At 40.2% G+C, this 18,441-nt stretch overlaps 1 protein-coding gene across 1 annotated transcript in view; it reads right to left on the reverse strand.

Moving 5' to 3' along the window:
• The window catches only part of TTC7A (tetratricopeptide repeat domain 7A), a 1,159,252-nt gene that overhangs the window by 773,073 nt on the left and 367,738 nt on the right, over positions 1-18,441 (reverse strand). The window contains exon 9 of the mRNA XM_053712237.1: positions 9,237-9,374. Within this exon, the coding sequence (XP_053568212.1) occupies positions 9,237-9,374 (138 nt within the window). The remainder of the gene's footprint in view (positions 1-9,236; positions 9,375-18,441) is intronic.

Raw genomic sequence — 18,441 nt, forward strand, 5'->3', positions numbered from 1 at the left:
TAGATGTTTTAATTTTTGGATATGTGAACTTATTAGAGTATAGCTTTATAATTTTATATTTTTTCATTTTTTTGTTTATATTTATAAAAAAAAATATCTACATATGCTTCAGTTTTATGTTAAGTTCATCTAACACTGTTTTAAGGATTGCTTAGTGTTAAGTATACGAAATAGTTAACTTTGTGAATACTCATTACTGCCCTCTTGTGGCGGTAGGGTATTTAAATTCACTTTGTATCAGTGTTCTTAATTGCATGATTAAGGGAGGTTTACTCTTGAAACGTTGCTACTTTGTTATGTTTGTGCTCAATAAATAATTGAATTCCACAGTTTGCTGTCTACGGATCTTGGATTTTGAACCCTATTCAACTGACAGCCGGATGCCGTATCTAAGGTTGTCTCAAAGTCTCAGCAGAGCTGATTACTCATTCTGGAGCTGTCGCCGTCTATCCTTTTTGTCTAGTTAGGTATGTCTCCCAGGGTTCACAGATCTGGCTGAACTCTGCCGATTGTTTTCTAACCCTATAGACATAGTCTTCTATAGATTTTATGTAATTCAGATACTCCACTACTCCCTGCCACCTGGGAGGGGACGTCTTCTTCCAATTCCTGGCTATGAGCATTTTTATAGAGGTCAAGAGGTAGAAAAGCAGGGATCGTTTGGGGTTGGGAAGTTTTCTAATGCCTAAATGTAGGAGAGCTACACTCGGGGAGTCAGCCTCTGGCAATCCTAATGTAGAACATACTCTCTGGAGCTTAGTCCACAGTGGCTGAATTTTGCTGCATGACCACCAAATGTGGAGCGGAGTACCCATCTCCCCACAGTCTCTTCAGCACTTAGGTGAACAGCCAGGGAACAATGTCTGGAGCTTAGTCAGAACTAGATGCCACCTAGTGATTATTTTGAAGTAGAGTTCAATACATTGTCGTGCAATGCAGCGTCGATTTGGTGATTGTGATGGTTCTTGTCCATTCCTGTGTCATGTACGTCAGTCTCAGTTCAGTCTCCCAAGCCACCATGTGTCTTATTTTTACAAGGACCGACTAACCTAAGAGGCTTCTATAATGTGTTGAAAGAGGTTTATGTAACTGGAGTCCTGCCTGCCATCTAACCTCCCAGACAGTAAGGTTCCCGGGTCTTTTCTGTCAAGAAGCCCCACGCTTTCATGAGGGACCGCAATCTCAAGAGCTCAAATTGCATCTGAGGGGAGAGATCGAACTCAGTCACCATTTCCTGATAGGTAAGGATATCGCTGCTCCGCCTGGTCTATGTTCAATAAATAGACCTCTGTTTATGTCACATTAATTTTATAGCTGGAGATCCTGCTAAATGTGTCTATTAAAGACACTAAAGAAGGGAGCGACATTGCCGGCTCTGTGATGAATAGCGTCAGATCGTCCACAAATAGTGCCAATTTTTGTATCGTGTCGTGAATTTGGAGACCCTGAATCTTTTTTTCTTACCTAATTGCTTCTGCTAGTGGCTCTATCACTAGGGCAAAAAGCAGTGGGGACAGAGGGCACCCCTGTCTGGTGCCATTATGTATATGGAATCTGGGGGAGCAAAACCCAGTCCCTTTATCACCGCCGTCGGTCCAGAGTACAAGGCTGCGACCGCCTCACAGAAAGGATGTGGGATCCCAAAAGTTTTCAGGACCTCAAACATGTACACCCATCCCACCCTGTCAAATGCCTTTTCAGCATCGAATGACATGGTGAGAAGGGGCAATCCCATGTCAGCTGTTTCCAAAAAGATGTCAAGTAGCCTACGGGTGTTATCGGTACCTTGCCTTCCCTGAATGAATCCGAGAATGATCAAGGTGGACGATAGATGGTAAGTGACGTCCCAATCTAGTCGCTAGGATCTTTGCGTAGATTTTAACATCCACATTAATGAGCGAGATAGGTCAGTAGCTCTCACACCGTGTGGGGTCCTTCCCTTCCTTAGGGATAGTCAAGATGTTGGCCTCCAAGAATTCCTGTAGGAATTAACACTTCTCCATTACTCTGCTATATAGCCGGAGCAAAAGGGGTGACAGTAACTGGGAAAAAGGTTGGTAGAATAGTCCCGTAAAGCTATCTGGGCCCGGTGCCTTATGTGGCTTCAGGGTAAGTATTGCTGCCTTACCTTCCTCAAGTGTAAGGGGGTTGCTCAAGTCTGTAACAGCATCTTCGTTCAGGGTAGGGAGGTGTAAGGGTGTCAAGAATTGACCTTGCTAGATCCGGATCTGTGTGTATCCCCCTCTAGATTATAAAGTGAGGAGTAATACTCAGCGAACGCCCTACCTATGGCCCTGGGCGTGCGCACCAACCCCGTTGCTGTCTTGATTTCCACGATTCTCCTCTGCGCCGTACGGTCTCTGAGTTTATGCGCTAATAACCTGTCTGCCATATTTCCCTTACAGTAGTATAACTGCTTGAGCCGAAACAGATTTGCTGGCACTCTCGAAAGTTCTCGTTTATTTATTTCTGAGGGTCCCCACTTGGTGAGCAAGGGCAGAGTTAGGGACTTTTTTATTTGCAAGTTCAAATTGTCTGAGGTCTGCATATAGTTTGGCTAGAGAGATTCTGTTTTTCGATCTCAGATGGGCATTTTTTTTCAGAAAATGGCCTCTTAGATAGGCCTTAAGGGCAGCCCAGAGGATTTCCAAACTTGTGTCCCCTGTATCATTATGTTTCAGGAAATCCTGAATAATCTCTACCAGGTGGGGAACCTCAACCTCCGAGAGACAGTAATCTGGCAGCTTCCACGCCGGCCTGCTTTCAGGGGGCTGTAGAAGGGAGAAGCTAGCGCTAACCAGATCATGGTCAGACAAGGGACAGACCCTTATATGCGGAGTATGGAATTTATCCAGGCTCCAAGAATTGCACAGAAGATAATCTATGCGTGCATATGAGTTGTGTGGTTTAGAGTGGTGTGTATATTCCCTTTCAGTCGGAGCTAAGCATCTCAGAATGTCATATAGTCCGTATTGGTACATAAGTTTACGTAAGGCGTTAGATTGGGTCGTTAAATTACGGTCAACTTGGTGCCCACCCATCACTTTTTTATCTAATACAGGGTCCCACACCAAGTTTAAGTCTCCCCCTATCAGAAGTTCCCCCCTTTTAAGCTCATCCAAGTGCCTCAAACACAGTCGTAAAAAGGGGATTTGTTTCATATTTGGCACATAGATAGATGCTTAAGTGCATAGGATCCCATTTAGAGTGCAGACAACAATGATATATCTGCCTTCTGTGTCCCGCTCCACATGGTCAATCACACAGCATATATCTCTATGAATCAGAATGGCCACTCCCCATGTCTTTTCTGAGTACGAAGCTAGTTCGCAAACTGGGTAATAGATCAAACTCTTAAGCTGCCTAGTGTCCCATTCCCAGTGTGTCTCCTGAATGAATACTAGGTGTAGCCTGTGTGTGTGTAAGTAGTAGAATAGGAGACTTCTCTTAGTAGGGGAATTAAGTCCCTGGGTATTAAGGGTAGCTACCGTAATAGGGGCCATATGGTCAGAGATCTGGGGTCTTCAAAGGGAGCCCTGTATCTTGCAAGGAGAAGTACGGATTTGGCAGGAAAGGGGGAAAGAATAGTAGGGTAAACGCTGAAGTAGGCGGGAGGAGAGAGATAAGGAATAAGAGAAAGAAGAAGAAAAAAAAGGGGGGTAGGAAAAGGAGCCGCTCACGAATTGTGTCAAAAAGATTTCTTAAAGTGAAGAGGCCAAAATGTTTAACAACAACAATTTATAAACTTTCAAAGTCTGTCTAGTGTACAACGATGTGTATGTATACACTATCTCAAAATTCTCCACTCTTATCACATTGGGGGCAAGGGCTACAGAATTTCTGAGTGCTAATTTTTCAAGAAAACAAGGAAGTTGTTTGCCGTTTTTAACACAATCTGTCTTTTTATGTTTACTTTGATTTAACATATTTGATTCTACTAAAGGAGCACTGTTTAATATCTCATTAAGAGCAGTTCAGGATACAACTCTTTAACTTGGTACGTCCTCCAAAAAACGTCCCTTAGCGACTGTGGAAACACCTAACATGTCCTCAGTCAAACTGAGCACTGTAAGTGATCATGATTGCTTCTACCCGCTCTAAGAGTATTGCAGCGATGCCTCTATATTAAGGCATCATGCAATACACTCTAGTCAGTGAGCGATGCAGAGAGGGCCACTCTGTGGACCTCTCTGCATCAGCCAGCGATGGTGCCGATCGTTGGTGGCGTGGGAGGAATAGAAGGGAGGCGGGTGGGCGGTGGGAGCGGGTGGAACTGATGCGCTATGTAAAAATAAAAAATAAAGGGGAGGAGGGGGGAGTAAGGGATTCCTGTGGTGGAAAGGGTGGGAAAGTGATCTGGGAGGGTAATGAGGGGAGGCAGCTACACTACAGAAAAAAAACATTTAAAAAAAAAAAGCAAAAATACAAGTCATAAATATTGCAAACTGGGCACTGGCAGACAGCTGTCAGTACCTAAGATGGCGGCAAAAAGGTAGAGGGGGGAGGATTAGAGAGCTGTTTGTGGGAGGGTCAGAGAGGTTGAGGGGTAAGGGGAGATCCTACACTGCAGAAAATATATTACATTTTTTTTTATTAAAAAATATAAAAAAGCCTTTTATTTTAATACTGGCAGACTTTCTGCCAATATTTCCCCATAGGAATCAACAAGGAGAGCAGGCTGAGAAAAAGTCTAACACCTGCAAAAAAGCAGCGTAAAACTCAGTAACGCAGCCCCATTGATTCCTATGGGGAAATAAAATTTATGTCTACTTTTGGGGTGTGGGGGAGGGAAGAGAGCTGTTTGAGAGGGAGCAGGGAGGGAGCAGGGGGTGGGATGTGTCAGGTGGGAGGGTAATCTATACACTAAATCTATAATTAACCCTACAAGCTACCTAATTAACCCCTTCACTGCTGGGCATAACAAAAGTGTGGTGCGTAGCTGCAAATAGCGGCCTTCTAATTACCAAAAAGCAATGTCAAAGCCATATATATCTGCTATTTCTGAACAAAGGGGATCTCAGAGAAGCATTTACAACTATTTGTGTCATAATTGCACAAGCTGTTTGTAAATAATTTCAGAGAGAAACCTAAAGTTTGTGAAAAAGTTAACATTTTATTTTTATTTGATCGCATATGGCGGTGAAATGGTGTCATGAAATATACCGAAATGGGCCTAGACCAATACTTTGGGTTGTCTACTAAAAAAATTATAGTTTTAATAGGTAAATAAAGAAAAAAAATGCTCTATTACTGTTTAAATGGAGTGATAGCAAAAATGCTAAAAATACTCTGATCTTTTGGAGAAGTTTTAGTCTGAAATGCCCGATGCTTTAAGGGGTTAAGGGGGTAAACATGTGGGTATTTCTAAACTCAGGACAAAATTTAGAAACTATTTAGCATGGGTGTTTTTGGTGGTTGTAGATGCGTAACAGATTTTGGGGGTCAAAGTTAGAAAAAATGTTTTTTTTTTAATTTTTTCATAATGTTTTATAATTTTTTTTAGAGTAAATTATAAGATATGATGAAAATAATGGTATCTTTAGAAAGCCCATTTAATAGCGAGAAAAACAGTATATAATATGTGTTGGAAGTAAATGAGTAAGAGGAAAATTACAGCTAAACACAAACACTGCAGAAATGTAAAAATAGCCCTGGTCCTTAACGGTAAGAAAATTGAAAAAGGGTCTAGTCACTAAAGGGTTAAAAGCCTGGAAACTTACTGTGGCCAATTAGAAACAGAAGTAAATGAGCATATTTTCTGGGCTAACCAATCTCTGTAGAATGTTGCAGGTTCAAGTAAATTTTAATATACTTAAAGAATCAATGGCCCAGATTACGAGTTTTGCGTTAGAGGCTATGCGTTGCTAACGAGCAGTTTTGTCTCACCGCTCACTTACATGCAGCGCTGGTATTACGAGTTTTCTGAAACCCATTGTTAAAATACAAGAAGTGAGCGTTGAGCAAAATTTTGCTCATTACCGCACTCCAATACCAGCACTGCTTAAGTCAGCGGTGAGCTGGTCGTACGTGCTCATGCACGATTTCCCCATAGGAATCAACGGGGAGAGACCCGGCTGAGAAAAAGTCTAACACCTGCAAAAAAGCAGCGTATAACTCAGTAACGCAGCCCCATTGATTTCTATGGGGAAATAAAATGTATGTCTACATCTAACGCCCTACCATGAACCCCGAGTCTAAACACCCCTAACCTTACACTTATTAACCCCTAATCTGCCGCCCCCGACATCGCCGACACCTATATTATACTTATTAACCCCTAATCTGCCGCTACGGACACCGCCGCCACCTACATTATATGTATTCACCCCTAATCTGTTGCCCCCAACATCGCCGACACATACATACTATTTATTAACCCCTAATCTGCCACCCCCAATGTCGCCACAACCTACCTACACTTATTAACCCCTAATCTGCCGCCCCCAACGTCGCCACCACTATAATAAACATATTAACCCTTAAACCGCCGCACTCCCGCCTTGCAAACATAAGTTCAATATTATTAACCCCTAATCTGCCGTCCCTAACATCGCCGCCACCTACCTACATTTATTAACCCCTAATCTGCCGCCCCCAACGTCGCCGCCACTATACTAAATGTATTAACCCCTAAATCTAAATCTAACCCTAACACCCCCTAACTTAAATATAATTTAAATAAGTCTAAATAAAATTACTATCATTAACTAAATTATTTCTATTTAAAACTAAATACTAAATACCTATAAAATAATTTTGCAGCTAGCTTAGGGTTTATTTTTATTTTACAGGCAAGTTTGTATTTATTTTAACTAGGTAGAATAGTTACTAAATAGTTATTAACTATTTAATAACTACCTAGCTAAAATAAATACAAAAGTACCTGTAAAATAAAACCTAACCTAAGTTACACTAACACCAAACACTACACTACAATTAAATAAATTAACTAAATTAACTACAATTAAATAAATTAAATTAAATTAGCTAAAGTACAAAAAAACCCCCACTAAATTACAGAAAATAATAAACAAATTACAGATATTTAAACTAATTACACCTAATCTAATAGCCCTATCAAAATAAAAAAGCACCCCCAAAATAAAAAAAACCTAGCCTAAACTAAACTACCAATAGCCCTTAAAATGGCCTTTTGCGGGGCATTGCCCCAAAGTAATCAGCTCTTTTACCTAAAAAAAAAAAAATACAAGCAACCCACCCAACAGTAAAACCCACCACCCACACAACCAACCCCACAAATAAAATACTATCTAAAAAAACCTAAGCTCCCCATTGCCCTGAAAAGGGCATTTGGATGGGCATTGCCCTTAAAAGGGCAGTTAGCTCTTTTGCAGGCCCAAAGTCCCTAACCTAAAAATAAAATCCACCCAATACACCCTTAAAAAAAACCCTAACCCCCTGAAGATCGACTTACCGGGAGACGTCTCCATCCAAGCCAGGCCGAAGTCCTCAACAAATCTGCGAGTAATCTTCATCCAAGCCGGGCGAAGTGGTCCTCCAGACGGGCAGAAGTCTTCATCCAGACGGCATCTTATATCTTCATCCATCCGGTGCGGAGCGGGTCCATCTTCAAGACATCCGACGCAGAGCATCCTCTTCATCCGACGACTAAAGATGAATGAAGGTACCTTTAAGTGACGTCATCCAAGATGGCGTCCCTTAGATTGCGATTGGCTGATAGAATTCTATCAGCCAATCGGAATTAAGGTAGAAAAAATCCTATTGGCTGATCCAATCAGCCAATAGGATTGAGCTCACATTCTATTGGCTGTTCCAAAGAAGTGTGCAGTACATCTAAACCTTCAAGACTCGTAATACCAGCGGGCATAAAAAACCAGCGTTAGGACCTCTTAACGCACAACTCGTAATCTAGCCGAATGTTACTTAAAACTTAGCAGTAGAGAAATAATAAAGGGGAGTAAGAAACCTTCAAATTCTGCATTTGTATATATAACATTTACCTTTTAAATTGTTCTTAAGATGGTGGTCATGGACACATTTTTTTTTTCATTTAAATTAGCAGTTAGTGGTTCTGACTAGTAAAAGGCAACCTCCTGCCCCAAATAATAGTTGTGTGTGGCAATTGGGTTGGGTCTGTGCCATTAGAATAAAAATAGCAGTAGCCAGGAAGTGACCTGGGGCACTATCTGAAGATCAAACAAGTAAATGTTATCTATACAGATACTGAAGAGTTATTATAGCTTACTGCCCTTGTGTATAAAATTACTGTAAATTTTATGTAAGGTTGGCTGCCCACGACACAGCGTTCTTCACTCATTAAAGGGATAGTAAACACCAAAAATGTTATTGATTAAAAAGATAGATAATCCCTTTATTTACCATTCCCCAGTTTTGCATAACAAACACTGTTATAGAAATATATTGTAATTACCTTGTATCTAAAGCTTCTGCTGACTGCCTCCTTATCTCAGATCATTTGACAGACTTGCATTTCAGGCAATTAGTGCTGACTCTTAAATAACTTCACGTGCATGAGCACAGTGTTATCTATATGAAACACATGAACTAACACCCTCTAGCTGTGAAAAACTGTCAAATGCAGAGGCGGCCTTCAAGGGCTTAGAAATTATCATATGAGCCTTCCTAGGTTTAGCTTTCAACTAAGAATAACAAGAGAACAAAGCAAATGTGATGCTAAAAGTAAATTAGAAAGTTGTTTGAAATGGCATGCCCTATCTGAATCATGAAAGTTTAATTTGGACTTTACTATCCCTTTAAGGTGACGTTTCCACCTCTAAACCAATAGCCGTGTTTGTCATCTGACAGTGTTCTGTATGCTAGCACAGTGATTGGTCTAGAGGTGGAAACGTTGCCTCATTGGTAGAAGAGCAATGTGCTGTGGATGGCCAGAGGCTCTGATTTTACCGAGCTGCAGCAGCACAAACAGGGTGAGTTTAGCACCCTTTTTTTTAATAAAGGATCAATGAAACTCCAGATTATTTTTAGTTATGGTAAATCCTAGGGTTTTTTAAATGCTTGGATTTACCATCGCTTTAAGTACAATGGAGTCCTCTTGGAAGAAGTGAAAAAAGCACACATTTTAGACATATTTTTCAACAAAAACAGACCAAATAAATAATGAGTTTAAAGTCCCTTTAAGACAGCATAAAATATTCTATCTGTGAAAAACAGTCATTCTACCAGCACAGCCTCCTTTTTAAATTATACTAATATAAGAAGGTAAAAGCCCTTACCTCAGAGAGCATGGCATACTGCCCTCTTCTGCCCATCGTGATGCTCAGAAGATCATATACCGCAGAGGCATTCTTAAGGCTTACTGCGCGGTCTTCTTTTTGGTCCGGTGCACGGCTGATAACTGCATCCTGGTTTGCCTGTTTTCAGAGCACATAAACCAACTCAAAACATAAGTTACATTTAGAGTAGCACATGTTGACTTTAATTAAAATAATAAAGAAGAGAATCAAAACTAAAGGAAATAAAAGCTTTTAAACAGATGCCTAGTAAAACATTAAAATTAAAAAAAGAAAAATAAAAGGCTATAGACACATTAAACATGCTAAACAAGACACATGAATAAAAAGGTGTGCCCTACTCCAGAGAGCTTACAATCAAACGGCTAGAGTTTTTGTCGGTAAGGCTTGCGGGGCTAACGAGCAGTTTATGCTCACCGCTTACCTACAAACAACGCTAGTATTACAGGGTCTTTTAAATCCGGCGTTAGCCACAAAAAAGTGAGCGGAGAGCAAAATTTAGCTCCACATCTCACCTCAATACCAGCGCTGCTTACAGTAGCGGTGAGCTGGCAAAACGTGCTTGTGCACGATTTCCCCATAGGAATCAATGGGGCTGATTTGGCTGAAAAAATCCTAACGCAGCCCCATTGATTCCTACGGAAAAATACTTTTTATGTCTACACCTAACACCCTAACATGAACCCCGAGTCTAAACACCCCTAATATTACAGTTATTAACCCCTAATCTGCCGCCCCCGACATCGCCGCAACCTACATTATATTAGTAACCCCTAATCTGCCGCTCCGGACACCGCCGCCACCTACATTATACTTATGAACCCCTATTCTGTAGCCCCCAACATCACCAACACCTACATTATAGTTATTAACCCCTATTCTGCAGCCCCCAATGTCGTCGCAACCTACCTACAAATACTAACCCCTAATCTGCCGCCCCCAACGTCGCCACCACTATAATAAAGTTATTAACCCCTAAACCTAAGTCTAACCCTAACCCTAACTTAAGTATAATTTAAATAAATCTAAATAAAAATACTATTATTAAAAAAAATTACTTACTATCTATCTTAGGGTTTATTTTTGTTTTACAGGCAACTTTGTATTTATTTTAACTAGGTAGAATAGTTATTAAATAGTTATTAACTATTTAATAGCTTCCTAGTTAAAATAAACACAAATATACCTGTAAAATAAATCCTAACCTAAGTTACAATTACACCTAACACTACACTATCATTAAATAATTTACCTAAATTAACTACAATTAATTACAATAAAATTAAATAAACTAAATTACAAAAAAAAACACTAAATTACAGAAAAAATTAAATAATTACAATTTTTTAAAACTAATTACACCTAATCTAATCCCCCTAATAAAATAAAAAAGTCCCCCAAAATAATAAAAATCCCTACCCTATACTAAATTACAAATAGCCCTTAAAAGGGCTTTTTGCGGGGCATTGCCCCAAAGTAATCAGCTCTTTTACCTGTAAAAAAAAAAAAGACAATACCCCCCCAACATTACAACTTACCACCCACACACCCAACCCTACTCTAAAACCCACCCAATCGCCCCTTAATAAAACCTAACACTACCCCCTTGAAGATCACCCTACCTTGAGACGTCTTCAACTGGGCAGAAGTGGTCCTCCAGACAGTCCGAAGTCTTCATCCTATCCGGGCAGAAGAGGTCCTCCAGACGGACAGAAGTCTTCATCCAGGCGGCATCTTCTATCTTCATCCATCCGGAGCAGGTCTATCTTCAAGACATCCGACGCGGAGCATCCTCTTCTTCCGACGCCTAACACTAAATGACAGTACCTTTAAGTGAGGTCATCCAAGATGGCGTCCTTTCAATTCCGATTGGCTGATAGAATTCTATCAGCCAATCAGAATTAAGGTAGAAAAAATCCTATTGGCTGATCCAAACTTCATTCCTATTGGCTGATCCAATCAGCCAATAGGATTGAGCTCGCATTCTATTGGCTGCTCACCGGTATGCTCACCGCTTACCTACAAACAACGCTAGTATTACAGGGTCTTTTAAATCCGGCGTTAGCCACAAAAAAGTGAGCGGAGAGCAAAATTTAGCTCCACATCTCACCTCAATACCAGCGCTGCTTACAGTAGCGGTGAGCTGGCAAAACGTGCTTGTGCACGATTTCCCCATAGGAATCAATGGGGCTGATTTGGCTGAAAAAATCCTAACGCAGCCCCATTGATTCCTACGGAAAAATACTTTTTATGTCTACACCTAACACCCTAACATGAACCCGAGTCTAAACACCCCTAATATTACAGTTATTAACCCCTAATCTGCCGCCCCCGACATCGCCGCAACCTACATTATATTAGTAACCCCTAATCTGCCGCTCCGGACACCGCCGCCACCTACATTATACTTATGAACCCCTATTCTGTAGCCCCCAACATCACCAACACCTACATTATAGTTATTAACCCCTATTCTGCAGCCCCCAATGTCGTCGCAACCTACCTACAAATACTAACCCCTAATCTGCCGCCCCCAACGTCGCCACCACTATAATAAAGTTATTAACCCCTAAACCTAAGTCTAACCCTAACCCTAACTTAAGTATAATTTAAATAAATCTAAATAAAAATACTATTATTAAAAAAAATTACTTACTATCTATCTTAGGGTTTATTTTTGTTTTACAGGCAACTTTGTATTTATTTTAACTAGGTAGAATAGTTATTAAATAGTTATTAACTATTTAATAGCTTCCTAGTTAAAATAAACACAAATATACCTGTAAAATAAATCCTAACCTAAGTTACAATTACACCTAACACTACACTATCATTAAATAATTTACCTAAATTAACTACAATTAATTACAATAAAATTAAATAAACTAAATTACAAAAAAAAACACTAAATTACAGAAAAAATTAAATAATTACAATTTTTTAAAACTAATTACACCTAATCTAATCCCCCTAATAAAATAAAAAAGTCCCCCAAAATAATAAAAATCCCTACCCTATACTAAATTACAAACAGCCCTTAAAAGGGCTTTTTGCGGGGCATTGCCCCAAAGTAATCAGCTCTTTTACCTGTAAAAAAAAAAAAAGACAATACCCCCCCAACATTACAACTTACCACCCACACACCCAACCCTACTCTAAAACCCACCCAATCGCCCCTTAATAAAACCTAACACTACCCCCTTGAAGATCACCCTACCTTGAGACGTCTTCAACTGGGCAGAAGTGGTCCTCCAGACAGTCCGAAGTCTTCATCCTATCCGGGCAGAAGAGGTCCTCCAGACGGACAGAAGTCTTCATCCAGGCGGCATCTTCTATCTTCATCCATCCGGAGCAGGTCTATCTTCAAGACATCCGACGCGGAGCATCCTCTTCTTCCGACGCCTAACACTAAATGACAGTACCTTTAAGTGAGGTCATCCAAGATGGCGTCCTTTCAATTCCGATTGGCTGATAGAATTCTATCAGCCAATCAGAATTAAGGTAGAAAAAATCCTATTGGCTGATCCAAACTTCATTCCTATTGGCTGATCCAATCAGCCAATAGGATTGAGCTCGCATTCTATTGGCTGATCCAATCAGCCAATAGAATGCAAGCTCAATCCTATTGGCTGATTGGATCAGCCAATAAGATTTTTTTCTACCTTAATTCTGATTGGCTGATAGAATTCTATCAGCCAATCGGAATTGAAGGGACGCCATCTTGGATGACGTCACTTAAAGGAATAAAATTGAAAGTTATTTCTAAGTGCTGTGGACATCTGTTGCTTCTTTATGTTATTTTGGGGAATGGGCAGACCCCCAGTATTCACAGGCACTTGCTCCATTTAGTTGCTGTTATTGAAATATATTGGATGGCCCCTTTGATTCTCTGATGGGGCTGGTGAGGTGTCTATGAACACTAGTGAGCGTGGTTCCCTTTGGAGGTCTGCAACTTTATATACATCACTGTACAATAATGATCGTGTACATACTAACGAGAACTCCGCTCACATATGTTTATGGGTTGTTGTTTTTTAAATAGGAGGAGGCTCTACATGGAGGTGTGTGGAAATGCAGAGAATTTGATTCTTTGATTCTTTATTTCCTTATTTGCAGGGGTTGGACACACCTAGCTTTGTCACGGCAAAAGAAAGGCTTTTTACTGGTGGCCTGCTCAGCTGTATTCTTTTATTACTGATGAAAGGCACCTATCAACACGATTACACTCTGTAAAAAAGACCAATCGAAGTCACACTTTGTACGCATACCCACCATTTAGCAACTCATCCTATTCCTTGATTGTTACTGTTCTTCCCTATTTAAGACCGTAAGTAATACGACAATGTTATGCCTGATGAAACGGTGGAGTTACATGCCGAGAAACGTGTTGCATACTACTTGGAGACATTTACGACAGATATACTCCTTATCACCAATAGTTACTTTGTTTGATTTTATTTTGTTTTAATAAATGCTTTTTACTGCTAACTATTGGAGCTGATTTCTTTGGGAAGACAGTTACAGCCACTGGACGATTGGAGTGTCTGGATGCCAGCCAACTGACAAGCTGAGAGTTGTCAGTGTGCCTCTACTAGCACAAGAGAGTGCTTTCAATAAATGTCCTAAGGCGCCTCTTTGTTTTTTATATTATTTTAGTGCACGCACAAGAGCAATAATGCACTACCTGTAGGAATGTTTTGGTACTTTTTCTACAATAAAAGCTTTGTTGTATCCTTGAGTGTCTATGTATATAAAATGATTTATTTGGAATCCATGCAAATATCAAGGGCCCCACTTATGAATGGGCAGGGCTGGACTGGGAATAAAAAGCAGCCCTGGAAAAATATGAAGACCAGCCCTATTTTCCGTTGGGTCGGGTCGATAGAATGCACATGCCCCATTTTTCTCAAAGGGGATTACTGGGACTCTCTTTCCCCAATATTTTTTTCAGAATTAAATTATATTACCTTGTATTAAATACAAATGTCAGATTGATGTTATATAGCAGCCCTACAACCCAATTACATCCATTAATCACCCCTTTAAATTGTAGCTTTCCAGCCCCAGCTGCTGCAGCCCACTGGGAAATCTCCTGGTATCCTGGTAAGCCAATCCTGCCCTGTGAATGGGCAGAAGCAATTTTGGACCAATTGGTTACATGAAAGAGCAGGAGGCACGGAAGCACAAGTGACTCCTTGTGCACGGATAACTGTGGTCAAAGATATTGCCACATTACCGGCTAAATAAGGTTTCTGGATGGGAACCTTGTCTTTCATGTCTTTAATAAATGTGGGCCCACATGTCCATTTGTAGAAATCAACCTACATCAAATAGTAAAAATTGTAAAAAAAAATAAACTTATTAACACGTACACATTTAGGCCTAGATTTAGAGTTCGGCGGTAAAAGGGCTGCTAACGCTCCGCGGGCTTTTTTCTGGCCGCACCATAAATTTAACTCTGGTATCGAGAGTTTAATCAAATGCTGCGTTAGGCTCCAAAAAAGGAGCGTAGAGCATTTTTACCGCAAATGCAACTCTCGATACCAGAGTTGCTTACGGACGCGGCCGGCATCAAAAACGTGCTCGTGCACGATTCTCCCATAGGAAACAATGGGGCTGTTTGAGCTGAAAAAAAACCTAACACCTGCAAAAAAGCAGCGTTCAGCTCCTAACGCAGCCCCATTGTTTCCTATGGGGAAACACCTCCTAAGTCTGCACCTAACACCCTAACATGTACCCCGAGTCTAAACACCCCTAACCTTACACTTATTAACCCCTAATCTGCCGCCCCCGCTATCGCTGACCCCTGCATTACACTTTTAACCCCTAATCTGCCGCTCCGTAAACCGCCGCAACCTACGTTATCCCTATGTACCCCTAATCTGCTGCCCTAACATCGCCGACCCCTATGTTATATTTATTAACCCCTAATCTGCCCCCCACAACGTCGCCGACACCTACCTACACTTATTAACCCCTAATCTGCCGAGCGGACCTGAGCGCTACTATAATAAAGTTATTAACCCCTAATCCGCCTCACTAACCCTATCATAAATAGTATTAACCCCTAATCTGCCCTCCCTAACATCGCCGACACCTACCTTCAATTATTAACCCCTAATCTGCCGACCGGAGCTCACCGCTATTCTAATAAATGTATTAACCCCTAAAGCTAAGTCTAACCCTAACACTAACACCCCCCTAAGTTAAATATAATTTTTATCTAACGAAATAAATTAACTCTTATTAAATAAATAATTCCTATTTAAAGCTAAATACTTACCTGTAAAATAAATCCTAATATAGCTACAATATAAATTATAATTATATTATACCTATTTTAGGATTAATATTTATTTTACAGGCAACTTTGTAATTATTTTAACCAGGTACAATAGCTATTAAATAGTTAAGAACTATTTAATAGTTACCTAGTTAAAATAATTACAAATTTACCTGTAAAATAAATCCTAACCTAAGATATAATTAAACCTAACACTACCCTATCAATAAAATAATTAAATAAACTACCTACAATTACCTACAATTAACCTAACACTACACTATCAATAAATTAATTAAACACAATTGCTACAAATAAATAACATTAAATAAACTATCTAAAGTACAAAAAATAAAAAAGAACTAAGTTACAGAAAATAATAAAATATTTACAAACATAAGAAAAATATTACAACAATTTTAAACTAATTACACCTACTCTAAGCCCCCTAATAAAATAACAAAGCCCCCCAAAATAAAAAATTCCCTACCCTATTCTAAAATACAAATATTACAAGCTCTTTTACCTTACCAGCCCTGAACAGGGCCCTTTGCGGGGCATGCCCCAAGAATTTCAGCTCTTTTGCCTGTAAAAAAAAACATACAATACCCCCCCCCCCAACATTACAACCCACCACCCACATACCCCTAATCTAACCCAAACCCCCCTTAAATAAACCTAACACTACCCCCCTGATGATCTTCCTACCTTGTCTTCACCATGCCAGGTTCACCGATCCGTCCTGGCTCCAAGATCTTCATCCAACCCAAGCGAGGGCTAGACATCCACTGAAGAAGTCCAGAAGAGGGTCCAAAGTCTTCCTCCTATCCGGCAAGAAGAGGACATCCGGACCGGCAAACATCTTCTCCAAGCGGCATCTTCTATCTTCTTCCATACGATGACGACCGGCTCCATCTTGAAGACCTCCAGCGCGGATCCATCCTCTTCTTCCGACGACTAGACGACGAATGACGGTTCCTTTAAGGGACGTCATCCAAGATGGCGTCCCTCGAATTCCGATTGGCTGATAGGATTCTATCAGCCAATCGGAATTAAGGTAGGAATTTTCTGATTGGCTGATGGAATCAGCCAATCAGAATATAGTTCAATCCGATTGGCTGATCCAATCAGCCAATCAGATTGAGCTCGCATTCTATTGGCTGTTCCGATCAGCCAATAGAATGCGAGCTCAATCTGATTGGCTGATTGGATCAGCCAATCGGATTGAACTATATTCTGATTGGCTGATTCCATCAGCCAATCAGAAAATTCCTACCTTAATTCCGATTGGCTGATAGAATCCTATCAGCCAATCGGAATTCGAGGGACGCCATCTTGGATGACGTCCCTTAAAGGAACCGTCATTCGTCGTCTAGTCGTCGGAAGAAGAGGATGGATCCGCGCTGGAGGTCTTCAAGATGGAGCCGGTCGTCATCGGATGGAAGAAGATAGAAGATGCCGCTTGGAGAAGATGTTTGCCGGTCCGGATGTCCTCTTCTTGCCGGATAGGAGGAAGACTTTGGACCCTCTTCTGGACTTCTTCAGTGGATGTCTAGCCCTCGCTTGGGTTGGATGAAGATCTTGGAGCCAGGACGGATCGGTGAACCTGGCATGGTGAAGACAAGGTAGGAAGATCATCAGGGGGGTAGTGTTAGGTTTATTTAAGGGGGGTTTGGGTTAGATTAGGGGTATGTGGGTGGTGGGTTGTAATGTTGGGGGGGGGGTATTGTATGTTTTTTTTTACAGGCAAAAGAGCTGAAATTCTTGGGGCATGCCCCGCAAAGGGCCCTGTTCAGGGCTGGTAAGGTAAAAGAGCTTGTAATATTTGTATTTTAGAATAGGGTAGGGAATTTTTTATTTTGGGGGGCTTTGTTATTTTATTAGGGGGCTTAGAGTAGGTGTAATTAGTTTAAAATTGTTGTAATATTTTTCTTATGTTTGTAAATATTTTATTATTTTCTGTAACTTAGTTCTTTTTTATTTTTTGTACTTTAGATAGTTTATTTAATGTTATTTATTTGTAGCAATTGTGTTTAATTAATTTATTGATAGTGTAGTGTTAGGTTAATTGTAGGTAATTGTAGGTAGTTTATTTAATTATTTTATTGATAGGGTAGTGTTAGGTTTAATTATATCTTAGGTTAGGATTTATTTTACAGGTAAATTTGTAATTATTTTAACTAGGTAACTATTAAATAGTTCTTAACTATTTAATAGCTATTGTACCTGGTTAAAATAATTACAAAGTTGCCTGTAAAATAAATATTAATCCTAAAATAGGTATAATATAATTATAATTTATATTGTAGCTATATTAGGATTTATTTTACAGGTAAGTATTTAGCTTTAAATAGGAATTATTTATTTAATAAGAGTTAATTTATTTCGTTAGATAAAAATTATATTTAACTTAGGGGGGTGTTAGTGTTAGGGTTAGACTTAGCTTTAGGGGTTAATACATTTATTAGAATAGCGGTGAGCTCCGGTCGGCAGATTAGGGGTTAATAATTGAAGGTAGGTGTCGGCGATGTTAGGGAGGGCAGATTAGGGGTTAATACTATTTATGATAGGGTTAGTGAGGCGGATTAGGGGTTAATAACTTTATTATAGTAGCGCTCAGGTCCGCTCGGCAGATTAGGGGTTAATAAGTGTAGGTAGGTGTCGGCGACGTTGTGGGGGGCAGATTAGGGGTTAATAAATATAACATAGGGGTCGGCGATGTTAGGGGTAGCAGATTAGGGGTACATAGGGATAACGTAGGTGGCGGCGATTTGCGGTCGGAAGATTAGGGGTTAATTATTTTAAGTAGCTTGCGGCGACGTTGTGGGGGGCAAGTTAGGGGTTAATAGATATAATACAGGGGTCGGCGGTGTTAGGGGCAGCAGATTAGGGGTACATAAGTAT

The sequence above is a fragment of the Bombina bombina genome, chromosome 4 (assembly GCF_027579735.1).
Source record: "Bombina bombina isolate aBomBom1 chromosome 4, aBomBom1.pri, whole genome shotgun sequence".
Classification (NCBI taxonomy): Eukaryota; Metazoa; Chordata; class Amphibia; order Anura; family Bombinatoridae; genus Bombina; species Bombina bombina.